This window comes from Erythrolamprus reginae, chromosome Z (genome assembly GCF_031021105.1).
Source record: "Erythrolamprus reginae isolate rEryReg1 chromosome Z, rEryReg1.hap1, whole genome shotgun sequence".
Classification (NCBI taxonomy): Eukaryota; Metazoa; Chordata; class Lepidosauria; order Squamata; family Dipsadidae; genus Erythrolamprus; species Erythrolamprus reginae.
Window position 1 is genome coordinate 11,368,123 of NC_091963.1, and position 13,441 is coordinate 11,381,563.

The window sequence follows — 13,441 nt, forward strand, 5'->3', positions numbered from 1 at the left end:
GCAAAAGCAGCATGTATTGGCTAGTACAGTGTTTTTTAACCAGTGTGCCGTAGCACACTATTGTGCCATGAGACATGGTCAGGTGTGCCGTGGGGAAAATTAAACGTGGGTCCTCAAACTATGGCCCGCGTGCCGGATACGGCCTGTGGAGGCCATTTATCCGGCCCGCCACCAGCCGCCTCCATCTGAACATAAACATTCATATCAGTGGAGGCACAGGGAACTCTCACTGACCAATCACCTTCTAGGATTCATCCCAACCACTAGCGATGAACCAATAGCAGGCCGCCTCTCATCCACACCCAGGAAGGTCCCCGCTCGAGCTGCCGCACACTTGTCATTGTGTGGCTGCGGCAAGTAGTTGAAGCTGCTACTCCTCCCCATGGTCCCAATTTCTAACCCTGATCAGGACTGGAGGTAAATGTTGCCACCACTAGATGAAGCCTCAGTCTCAGCTGGTTATGTCTATCCTGATGGTGTGCATAGATATTTGACCTTTTTCTTTTTATAAGTGGTCCCCGCAGAGGGTGATATACAATGCATCACAATGTGTTAGAGTGTTATTTTGTGTCATTTTGGTTGGTGGTGCGCCCCAGGATTTTGTAAACATAAAAAATATGTGCGGCTCAAAAAAGGTTGAAAATCACTGGGCTAGTGTATTTCAAAACAAATTGTAGGTTAATGAAATTATCACTCAGGCAAAACAATGTGTTTTTCCCTCTGTTTTGTGAAATTGTTGGAGATAAACTTAATTAATAGGCCTCTCCAGCCCATATGCTAGAAAATGATAGATATCTAAAATGATAGATATACAGTGTTCCCTCGATTTTCGCGGGTTCAAACTTCGCAAAAAGTCTATACCACGGTTTTTCAAAAATATTAATTAAAAAATACTTTGCGGTTTTTTCCCTTATACCACGCTTTTTTCCACCTGATGACGTCATATGTCATCACCAAACTTTCGTCCACCTTTAATAAATATTTTTTAAAATAAACTTTAATAAAGAAACATGGTGAGTAATAATCTAAATGGTTGCTAAGGGAATGGGAAATTGCAATTTAGGGGTTTAAAGTGTGAAGGGATGGCTTGTTATACTTTTCATAGCCAAAAATAGTGTATTTACTTCTGCATCTCTACTTTCGCGGGCGGTCTCGGAACGCATTCCCCGCGTAAATCGAGGGAACACTGTGTTTTATAGAGGTGTAGGTGGTAGTTATATTTATAATCCTGTACTCTACTAATGCATTTTCTAACCTTCTAAAAAAATAAAAGGGAAAATGTAATGTGTAACAAGTGTATACACAGAATATGACATTGTATATAATGTACACATGTAGTATTTACAAAAATTACTCTGAAGCAAAAATATGCTGGGTTAACAACAATGCTGTTGGACTGAGGGATTAGACTCAGTTAAAACATGTTCCAGGAAGGAGGATATCAAGTTTGAAAAAAAATCCAGAACAATTTATGATCTTCACAGACTATTAAATTCCTTTAAGTTAGAATTAGACCAGTTCATGAAAGATTAGGCATGAATGAATATCTAGTAATAATTATGGGTACTTAATATATCCAGTATGAATCTCACTATGGGGAATAGCTTCCCCCCTTGGCCAATGATTCTGCTTGGCATGTAGCGTAAAACAATACGGAATAAATATATATGGTTGTAGAATAAAACTATCACTCTAGATGTTAATATAATTAAGAAGTGGGGCCCTTAACAGATTTGGAGCCCCAGGCTATATTGATACTGTCTATAGTAGATCAGTTAAAGAACATAGCTACTCTTACATACTTAAATACAGTTTATTAATATATTATCATATCATATCTTATTATTTAATAGGTTAATCAAAACATTCACATTTACATGCAAAGAAAGTAGTGATTAATATAAGACTATATTATGCTGACTATGGTAAAGCCTTTGATTGTGGCAAGTTCTTAAAGAGATGGGAATACCAAACCATCTTATTTGTGTCTTGAGAAACCTGTAAGCGGCTCAAGAAGCAACAGTGAGAACTGGACACGGAACCACTGATTGGTTCAAAATTGGAAAGGAATTCAGCAGGGCTATATACACTGTCTCCCTGCCTAGTTAACTTATATGCAGAGCACATCATGAGAAAGGCACGGCCAAATGAATCACAAGTTGGAATTGAGGTTGCCGGGAAAAATATAAACAACCTCAGATATGCAGATGATACCACTCTAACGGCAGAAAGTGAAGAGAAGCTACACAGCCTCTTGATGCAGGTGAAGAAAGAGAGTTCAAAAGTTGGTTTGAAACTCAGCATTAAAAAAGCCTAAGACAATGGCATCCGGCCCTCTCAATTCCGGGCAAACAAATAAGGAAGAAATGGAGGAAGTGACTGATGTTATTTTCCAGGCCTCCAAGATCACCGTAGATGAGGATTGCAGCCAAGAAATTAAAAGATGCTTGCTCCTGTGGAAGAAAGCTATAGGAAATCTAATCGGCATACTAAAAAGCAGAGACCTCATCCTGCCAACAAAAGTGTATATAGTCAAGGCAATGGTCTTCCCAGTTCAATGTATGGCTGTCAAAGTTAGATGATAAAGGCTGATCACCAAAGAATTGAGGCCTTTGAACTATGGTGCTGGAGAAGACTCCTGCAAGTCCCTTGGACTGCAAAGCGATCCAACTGGTTAATCCTAGAGGAGATCAACCCTGACTGCTCTTTAGAAGGACAGATCCTGAAGATGAAACTCAAATACTTTGTCCACCTAATGAGAAGGAAGGACTGACTTGAGAAGAGCCTAATTTTGGGAAAGATTGAGGGCAAAAGAAGAAGGGGACGATAGAGAATGAGATGGTTGGATGAAGTCACCGAGGCAGTCTGCATGAGCTTCATGGACTTCAGAGGATGATAGAGGATAGGAAGGCCTGGAGGAACGTTGTCCATGGGGTTGCGATAGGTCAGACACAACTTTGCAACAAACAACAATAACATATTAACCCAGGGTGTGGCATAACAATAGCAAGTGTGCAAGTTAGCTGAACAATTGTTCTGTTCAGATTTGGTACTTGAATGGTGATAGTGATAATGTGTGATTTGAAAGGTCGATGGGAATCCAAATAGGCAAAGAGTTTTTATTTTGGGAAGAATGATCATACAATGTTGTCACTTTCTGTTATTGTTTGGGTCTCAAAAAGCTTATGCATTTTTAAGTACATTCTGTAATCATGTTGGTCCTGAGAGGAAAATCAATTACAGAGCTTAAATTTTAAAGTTTCTCCCCTTGCTGATAGCGAAATAGCTAAATATCTGTCTGTAACACATTTATTAAAATGAAGAGTAGGATGTCTATGTCGTCCACATGTTATTTATAATAAATGTCTCAGCTACTTAGGTATTTAGGATAATATAAGTGCCAAATGTTCTCTTCCTTGTTGCATTTATTTTATTGTATTTTTTACTTCAGAGCACATATATATGTGTACATGTGTGTATAAAAGGGGGCATGGATCATTGTTTGACACCAGAAAATTAAACTAGCTTCATTTTTAGTTGTTTAGGCTGTCTTAAATAGATAGCAAAAGAATATCATGGTTTTAAAAGATTAAGTGTAAGGAGCATAAAGTAGACATTCAGACTTCTGGATTAATGGGATAGAAGTTCAATAATTGTAAGGATTTCAGTAAGCTTGAAAAGGAACGGCATTCCTACAGGGCTGTTGTGGTTATTAAAACATTTTGAGTTTCCTATAAACATGTTGTCCTTAGATTCTGTGTTCACAGGTATAACAATAGATGGATACAAGCAATGGCGGAAATTTATGCAGATTATAGAACAGATATTTGTATGTACAGTGGTACCTCGGTACTCGAACGCTTCCTTTCTCGTACATTTCGAATAACGAACAAATTTTTCGGCAAAAATTTGCTTCGGTATCTGAACAAAAATTCAGATACCGAACAGCCAGAGAAAATTTTGTTCATTATACGAAATGTAATCCCGGCAGCTTCAGGGGGCTGAGGAGCTCTCTAAGAGCTCCAAGCTGCAGGAAAGGTGGGGGCTGCTGCAATCTTGGCAGCTTCTGGGGGCTCCTTTCCTCATTGCTTCCTCTTATTACCTGTAAGCAGCTTCAAAAACTTTCTCCTTCCCTGTAGCTGCAACAGCGGCGGCTTCCCTTCCAGTAGCAACAGCGCCGGGAACGTCACGTGATGAAGGGAAGCCGCCGGAGCCATCTCAGCAGTTGCTGCCGCTCCAGCAGCTTCCCTTCATTACGTGACTTCCCGGCGCTCTTGCTACTGGAAGGGAAGCCGCCGCTGTTGCAGCCACAGGGAAGGAGAAAGTTTTTGAAGCTGCTTACAGGTAATAAAAGGAAGCAATGAGGAAAAGAGCCCCCCAAAGCTGTCGGGATCGCAGCAGCCCCCACCTTTCCTGCAGCTTGGAGTAGCGAATTTATTTATCCCATTGGAAATAAAGAAAATAGATTTAATTGGTTCCCAGCGAGTTAACAGGGACTGGGAACCAATTAAATCCATTTCCATTATTTCCTATGGGATAAATAAATTCGGTACTCGACCAAATCGGTTCTCGACCACACTTCTGGAACGAATTGTGCTCGAGTACCGAGGTACCACTGTATTTGTTACACATTTTCTTCTAAAAGTAATGAACTAGTGGAGAAACATTACGAGAGGAATTGTGCCTTGTTTCTCTCTCATCTCTCTCTCTCAATCTTTCAGGGCCCTCCAGATTTTCAAGCAAGTGCTCCTGGACCTGTCCCTAGCAATTTCAACCCAGCGCCACGACTTTCTCTCCAAGATCAGTGGCGAGGACCCCCACCCCCTCTTCCACCCCCACCTCCACAAGAGAGAGAACCTTTCTTCATCGGAGGTATGGCCCTTGTCTTGCCATGTGGGAAGGTAAAAAAATTTTCTTCAGGGATAGGATTGGACACGGACTACGAAGTCAGAATCTTCCCCATCTTATCATTTGGCCCGTCTCAAAATTGTCCCATTATTCCTTTGTTTGTATTTAGCAGCGTGGTTAGTAGTCCAGATCAAGGGTCTCCAACCTTGGCAACTTTAAGACTTGTGGACTTCAACTCCCAGAATTCTGGCTGAGCTGAAGTCCACAAGCCTCAAAGTTGCCAAGGTTGGGAGACCCCTGGTCCAGATCTACACATTTTTTTTACCTTGTTGATGCATTCTTAATGACAGAAAAGTTTTGGGAAGTTAGGCATGAACTACAGGGTGATTTGTCTATAAAATCCAGCTGCTATGGCCTAGAGGTGGAACTCTTCCTCACAAGGATTGTGAGTTCAATCCTAGGTAGAGTTTCCTGCTTGGGTAGGGGGCTGGACTAGATGACCTTCAAGGTCCCTTCCAGCTCTGGTTTTCTGTTAATTGGTGACTTTTGGTTGGCCATAATCCTGGCAACTCTATGTGAGACTATTATTTCCAGTGGGGTTGGTGAAAACTGTTATTTTGCTTGGCAGATGAATTGGTTTCATGCTATCTCCCTTTTTTTTAAATCTTTCTGACAGAGCCGAGATTTCCCAGCCATCACTTGTTCGAACAGCGGAGCCCGCCCCCGCCCCCACCCCCGCTTCTTAACAGCGCACACTCTGTGCCTGGCCAAAATCAGCTCCCGTTCAATCCGCCTGGGCCTGGTTTCAGCCAACAGGGGCAGCAGCCCTTATTTCCAAGAGAAAGGCTGGTAAGGCCAAGTCTGCAACCTCCGGGCCCTGTGGGAATCCTTCACTTCAGCCAGCCTGGAGCAGCCAACGCACGGCCTTTCCTTCCCCCACGGCAGTCCTTCCTGCAGCTCCCTGGACAGCCCTTCCTAACCCCCCTCGCCCAAGCCGGCATCCAGGTATGTAACGATCAGAAAAAACCTCCTCGTCACTGTTAAGTCCATGACCATTGTAACCTGAACTCTCCTGTGTTAAGTCCTCCGGTGTCCTTGTTCTTCCCTATTGTTCCTTGCTTGCCCTTTTCCAACTTTGGAGAATAATATAAACCTGCTACCTGCAGTTACGTTAAAGAAAAAGATGGCAACTCTCTTGTCTGGTATTTGGGAGAGTATAGCCAGCTTTTATTTTGCCTTTTTTTTCCCCTAGCCTTTCCTTCAAACCTTCCAATATGTAAAGCGGTCACTTCTTTCACATTTCAAGCTAAGGGTAGATATCGATCTACCTAGCATACGTGCACTGTTGGAGGGATTCTGGGAGTTGTAGTCTAAACCTATCTGGAGTGGGCCATTTTTTCTGGAGGTGGGGGAGAAGCTGTTACAAGTTATTTCATTTGGTCTTGGTTCAGATCATATATTGCTTAAGCAGAATGCTGAAAGAAGCTTCCTTATAAACAGTGCTCAAATACTTAATGTTCAAAGCAACTTGCCTTTGTATTGCAGCGCCAAGCACGACAGCAACACTCCCTACCAGAAAAAACACCAGCAATAATTGTGACCGGCAATAAATGTATTATAAGGGCTAACAGCAACTATCTCGTGAGAAGGCTTCAAAGTGAAGGCATTAAAAAAAAAGGTTGATTTTAGTGAAGCTGTTCACAGAGCTAATGAGATTAGAGAAGTTTGTAATTTGACATTGTTACATATTCCACGATTTCCTAAAATTGATTTACTCCATAAGAGATATTTCCTGAAAACAAGTTTGGGTAGTATGTCTGCTAAGCAGTCATATAAAAACATGGAATCTGGAACAGTACCAGACTTAGAGCTCCCCCTGCTGGTGTTTCATTTTCCCATGAGAGCTCAGATAACAAACAAGCATTTAACAACAACAACAACAACAACAACAACAACAAAAAGATTCTGGATTTTATTAAAATTGAAAACATTCAGATTCTAACTCTGATCTTCACCTTCATCCCCAAAAAGGAAGAGCTTTGGAACAATTCAGGAGAGCGCTTAGATTAATCTGAATTCACCCAATTATAATTGGGTGGCATTTTAATTGGACTATGCAACTCTTTGGATTTGAAGATTGAAAGTTGGTCAGAGTAAACAGAGATTGAAACTTTAAAACAGACAATACAGGAAGTCAGAATGATGGGATAACAAAGTTGGAAGTCTCCTAGTCCAACCCTATATATCCTATATAATTTCAGACAAATGGCTGTCCAAACTCTTCTTAAAAATCTCCAGTGATGGAGCACCTAGAACAGTGATGGAGCACCTAGAACTGGCGAATCTATGGCACACGCGCCACAGGTGGCATGCGGAGCCATATCGTAGGGCATGCGAGGCATTGCCTTATGTCAGCTCCAGTGCATGCACGCACTAGCCAGCTGATTTTCGACTTTGGGGAAGGCTGTTTCGCCATCCGGAGGCTTCAGGGAAGCTTCCCTGAAGTCCCAGAGTGCAAAAAACCACCCAAAGAGCGAACCGCAAGCTCAGGAAAACAGACTTTCAATTTGCCCATTGTGCCATGTTTTGCACTCCAGGGAAACTTTCTGAAGCCCCGGAGTGTGAAAAATACTTCCAGTTTTCCCATTGTGCTGTTTTTATGCACTCCGGAGGCTACAAGGGAAGCTTCCTGAAGACCCGGAGTGCAAAAAAAAAAGAGCTCAATGGGCAAACTGGAAGTTTGGAAAATGGACCTCCGGTTTCCTGTTGTGCTGTTTTCCCACTCTGGAGCTTCAGGAAGCTTCCCTGAAAACTCCAGTGTGTGAAAAACACCACAATAGGCAAACCAGAAGCCTATTCTTTCGAACTTCCAGTTCGACAGGTTTTTCACCGTCCCAGGCTTCAGTGAGGACTGGGCGCATGCATGGGGACAGGAAGAGGATTGTGTGCAGGGGTGTGAGGGTGCGCATGCCTGGGGCAGGAGGGAATGGGTGTGGACATGTGAGCCCGTGCTAGCACATGTACACACACACACACTTTTGACATGCGAACCTAAAAAGATTTGCTATCACTTCTGGACGTAAGCTATTCCACTGATTAATTGTTCTTACCGTTATCAAATTTCTCTTTAGTTCTAGATTGTATCCCTCCTTGATAAGTTTCCATTTGTTACTTCTTGTCCTATATTTGGATCCTGTGGAGAATGGGTTGCAGTCCTCGATTTACAACCACAAATGGGTCAAAATTTCCCATTGCCCAGCAAGTGGGTTGTTAAGCAAGTCATGCCTGATATTGCAGCTGTTTTTTGCCACAGTTGTTAAGTGTATTGCTGTAGATTTTACATGAATCATGCAATTATTAAACTAATCCAGCTTCCTCCATTGACTTCGCTTGTCAGAAGCGGGCTGAGAAAAATCACAAATGGCAATCACATTGACCTCAGGATGTTGCAACTGTCATAAAATACATGCCAGTTGCCAAGCACCTGAATTCTGATCACATGACCCTGGAGATGCTGTGACGGTTGTAAGTGTGGGAACCAGTCATAAGTCACCTTCCCCCGCCCCCGGTGCCTTTGTAAGTCCGAATGGTCACTAAACAAATGGTTGTAAGTCAAGGACTATCCGTAGCATCTTTCCCCGTCCCCCTGGATTACGCAGCTTCTGTCTAGTCTTAGGAAAGCATATACGGTATTTGATTTTAGAAGCCTCAGTCAGATCGTACTCTCCATTGGCACCCAAACTGAAGTAAGACCTTAGTTTATGTTAAGAGCTTTTTCCTTGTTAAGTGATGATTATATCTTGCTTAGCGATCAGGGAGCAAATGTGACTTCTGCCATGTTTTCAAATGTACAGGGCCCTCCTTTGCACCCTCCTTTGCAGCCACAGCCACCACCACAGCATCCACAGCCGTCCCAACCATCCCAGCCTCACTACCAGCAGTTGCAGTGTAAGCAGAAGCAGCAGCAGCAGTACCTGCTGCCTGTGCCTCCCCGGCCTCTGATTCCGGTGGCCCCATCCCAGTTCAGGCCACGCCTACAGACTTCACAGCCAAGCAGTAACCGGATGCTATACCAACAGCGGCAAAGTCTAGTAAAGGCCAGGCATGTAAGTGTCCTTTCCATATAGGTCTAAGCAAATGGGCTCTTATTGGACAGGGGCAAAACCTAAACAATCACCTTGGAAAAAGGTGTGAATTCTTACCACACCTTCTGATTGCCCCTGGCCAACCCCTGTTGCCTATATTTATCATTTCTAGATGGTAGGTAGCTGGAATCTGAGATATTTTTATTTGGATCATTTATATCCAGCCTAGTGAGTATATGGTAACAGGGGCTATCTACTCGTTTTATTAGTTTTTTTAAGTTTATTGGCTGCTCAGCTTTAAGGTAATGTAGATGTAGGGGGAAGAAAACAGTAAAAATACTTTTTTGAAAACTCTATCAAATTGCATGGGCAGCCCAGGCTAAAATAAGCAAATAGCAAAATAAAACAGGGGCCTTGGACAAATCATAAACGTAATCCTTGGGCCTGAGAAGAAATCCAGATTTTCAAAGCTTTCTGGAAGCCTAGGAGAGAGGACTACGTTTGGAAGAGATGCTATTCTAGGACAGTGTTTCCCAACCTTTTTTGAGCCGCGGCACATTATTCATATTTTCAAAATCCTGGGGAACATTGAAAGGGGGCGGCGGGGGGGGGGGGGCGGGCTAAAGAAAAGTTTGGACAAAAAACCCCTCTCTCTTCCTCCCTTTCGCTCTATTTCTCCCTCTTTCTCTCTTTTCCTTCCTTCCCTTCTTTCTCTCTCTCCATCCCTCTTTCTTTCTTCCTCTCTTTTTTGCTCTCTTTCTCTCTCCCTCCTTCCCTTCCTCTATGTCTTTCTCTCTCCCTTGCTCTCTCTCTGTCTCTCTTGCTATCTCTTTCTTGCTTTTTTCTCTCTTTCTTGCTCTCTCTCTCTCTTTCACTGTCTCTTGCTATATGTCTCTTTCTTTCTCTTTGCCTCTCTTGTTATATGTCTCTTTCTTTCTCTTTGCCTCTCTTGCTATCTCTCTTTCTTTCTCTCTCTTTCTCTCTGTCTCTGTCTCTCTCTCTTGCTATGTCTCTCTTTCTTTCTCTTTCTCTCTCTCTCTGCCTCTCTTATATGTCTCTTTCTTTCTTTCTCTCTCTCAGCTGACTGCAAGCGGGAGCCCTGATGGCGGCAGCTGGACGTGCTGCTGGACACCGTATATGCCAGGCCCGCAGCGCCAGCATGTACGACGTCCAGCAGCACGTCCAACCGCCACCGTCAGGGCTCCTGCTTGCAGTCAGCTGAGAGAGAGAGAGAGAGCTCCCTCTCGCCGCCGCCATCTCCCCGCGACTGCCTGCGGCCGCTGTAGCCACCCCCCCCCCCGCTCCCACCGCCAGTGCCCTCCCGCCAGGCCACAAAGGACACTTGCCGCCGACGCCAGGGAAACTCCAGCTGGGCGGGGCGCTGCTGGTGCCTCTGTCCTGGGGCTCCCACTCGCAGCTGTCCCCCGGCTCCTGCCTGATGCCGCGGTTTCTGGCACTCTCCTGCTGGGCCCCAAAGAAGGAAGGCGGGAAAAAGGCGCAAAGAATGAAGCTCTCCTTCTTCCTGCCTTCCTTCTTTGGGGCCCAGCAGGAGAGCGCCGAAAACCGCGGCATCGAGCAGGAGCCGGGGGACAGCTGCGAGCGGGAGCTCCAGGTCGGCACCGGCAGCGCCCCGCCCAGCTGGAGCTTCCCTAGGAGCTTCGCGGCATACCTGACCGTGTCTCGCGGCACACTAGTGTGCCGCGGCACACCGGTTGGGAAACGCTGTTCTAGGGGATGAGGACTGCAGTAGAAAAGGTATGTTTCCTTAGTTCCCTACAATGGTGAGCTTTAATTGAAGGAACCTGGAGAGCCTCAGGAAATAAGTGGTCTTTCAGATATCTAGCTCGTACGCAGTATACAGGTTAAAGATACATGATAAATTATTTTAGTCAAAATTATGCTGAAAGAGTTTTCCAGTTATCCCAGTAAAAGGTAGAGGTTTGAACCAAGAAAGCCCACTGGCCCATGTCCTCTCTCTCAACCTCTAGAAAGTGTTATGGAGGTAGTCCCATCCCATCTGTTTTCCTTACTCCACTCATTCCACACACCCTTCTACATCCCCTGTGTATTTTAATATGACTCCATTATGTCATTTGTTGACATACTAGGTTGGTATAGTATGGAGTCAAGCTACCACCACTTGTCTTTGAATTGATTGGACTCCAGGAGCTGGGGATAAGTACTGTGTTCCCTGAAAATAAACCCTAGCAGGACTTTTTTCAGGATACTTGTAATATTAGCCCTACCCCCCAAAATAAGCCCCAGTTAAACTTGTCAGCCAGACAGACACATTTAGTACCACTTTTCCCTGAAAATAAGCACTATTGCGTCTTTTGGAGCAAAAATTAATAGAATATCCAGTCTTATTTGGGGCAAAATATAATATAAAGGGCTACCATTGCCATGGATTATGAACTCGGTATCAGGAGGTATAAGGAGTTTCTCAATGTGTTAACTGAAGTAATATTAAGGTGAGCTCATCTGAAATGATGACTCATCTTAGTGGAATTACAGGTACTCCTCGACTTGCAACCAAAACTGAGGTCACAATTTATATTGCTTAAAATAGACTGTTGTTGAGTGAACTTTGCCCCGTGTTACGGCCTTTCTTGTCACATTTGCTAAGTGAATCACTGAAGTTGTTCAGTTGGTAACATGGTCGTTAAGTGAATCTGGGTTCCTCATTGACTTTGCTTGTCAGAAGGTGGCAAAAGATGATCGTGACATGACCTCGGGACACTGTCATAAAGAGGAACCAGTTGCCAAGCTATTGAATTTTGTTCGTGTGACCCTGAAGATGCTGCAACGGTTGTAAGTGTGGGAAACAATCATAAATCACTTTTTTTTCCAGTGCCATTCTAACTTTGAATAGTCACTAAACAAACTATTGTAAGTCGAGGGCTACCTGTATAGTTGTGAAACTAACAAGACTAGGATTCGGGCACAACTGAAATTAAAATCAAAACTTGTAACCCAATCCAACTTGTTACTTACAACAGATCCTGGAATTTTTCATGCTTTTGATTATTTTCTGAATTCTAGAAGCCTCTTGTTCCAAATCACTTGGAGCAGGTCAATCTTTTCCTTCCTCCAGATAAACTTTGAGATGAAATGCCTCTATCAAAAGTCCTTTCTGGCTAGTTAGTTTGTAGGAGAGCTTTATTTTGGCCAAATTTAGACCTCAGCTTTCCTTACTGGAGGGAGAATGTTATATTACCTGTTTATCAGTTCTTCTCCATTGAAGAACCCTGAAATTTGACTTGGTAGAGGACGAGAGCTTTACATCTTTTCAAGGTAGGATTTTCTATTTGTTTGTTTGTTTCAGAACACACCCACCCAAGGCATTGGAAAACGTCTAAACCAGCAGCCACAGTCATCTGCCTCAAGGAGTAGTAATTTGCGTGAATTGCCAATAGCACCTTTGCATTCAATGGAGACTGCTAACAACAACCGACAAACTTCCACTCCTTCTGTTCAAGTGAAACCAGCTTCTAGCACTACAGTTGCTATGAAGCGTGTTACAACTGTCAAGAACCAGCCTGGAAAGGTGGAACCCAAGCCTAAAACAGTTACTCCTGCAACTCAGCCTAAAGTGGGGGCCAAATCTGAATCAGAGGTAAGGATCACCCTCTAGCAGAGGTGTAGGTGTGTTGGGTATCCATCTTTCTTTCAACAGTGGTTTTGACCAAAGGATGTGTCAAGGTTCCAAGTAACATCCTTAACGAAAGAAAACTCCCAAGGCTTGAATTTCCTCAAAGTTCCATTTTATTAGAGATGTCATATTAGCAATCTGGGAAAATCAGTCTGAAAATGTCCAGGTTTTCCACACCCAAAACAAAGTCCAAGTTCCTGTCCCAGCAACCACATGTCCATCACAAGGTCCAATCAATGCATTGTCCAGGTGCAGGGCGGGAGACTTTAACTCTCAGAGAAAGGAATGTTATTTTGACTATGTCTCCCTACTCACACAATCCCCCTCCTAGTTTCCCATTGAATGTGGCAGGCCTTATGATCCAAGATCCAAGGTGGTTTCCAGGCCTGACAGAGCGTTCGTGTTTCAGTACTCTTCAGAACTCGTGCCCCTGAGTCAAAATGCATTTTTAAAAAAATTTGATTTAACAAACCACTTAGACAGAAGAGGTGTTTGTTAAGCCCTAATGTCTGTTAAATCTGAAAGGCCACTGTGGTGGCACAGTGGTTAGAGTGTAGTACTGCAGGCTACTTCTGTTAACTGCCGGCTGCCTGCAGATTTGGCAGTTCAAATCTCAAGGTAGACTCAGCCTTTCCGCCTTCTGTGGTGGGTAAAATGAGGACCCAGATTGTTTGGGGACAATATGTTGACTCAGTAAACCACTTAGAGAGGGCTATAAAGCACTGCAAAGTGGTATACGAGTCTTATTGCTGGTGCTATTGCACCTGCATAAAAAGCCTGATTGCCATTTTGCACATGTCTAAAAAATACGTAGCCTGAAGTGCCTTGTTGCATTGCATTGTTTCCTACAAGTTTT

At 43.6% G+C, this 13,441-nt stretch overlaps 1 protein-coding gene across 10 annotated transcripts in view; it reads left to right on the forward strand.

Moving 5' to 3' along the window:
- RBM33 (RNA binding motif protein 33) overlaps positions 1-13,441 on the forward strand; it is a 154,971-nt gene that overhangs the window by 73,450 nt on the left and 68,080 nt on the right. For 6 of the 10 annotated variants that reach the window (XM_070728283.1, XM_070728287.1, XM_070728291.1 and 3 more), the window contains 4 exons: positions 4,722-4,872; positions 5,525-5,853; positions 8,703-8,954; positions 12,259-12,549. In XM_070728283.1, coding sequence (XP_070584384.1) covers positions 4,722-4,872; positions 5,525-5,853; positions 8,703-8,954; positions 12,259-12,549 — 1,023 coding nt within the window. The remainder of the gene's footprint in view (positions 1-4,721; positions 4,873-5,524; positions 5,854-8,702; positions 8,955-12,258; positions 12,550-13,441) is intronic. The other 4 variants (XM_070728284.1, XM_070728286.1, XM_070728288.1 and 1 more) reach the window with 2 other exon arrangements.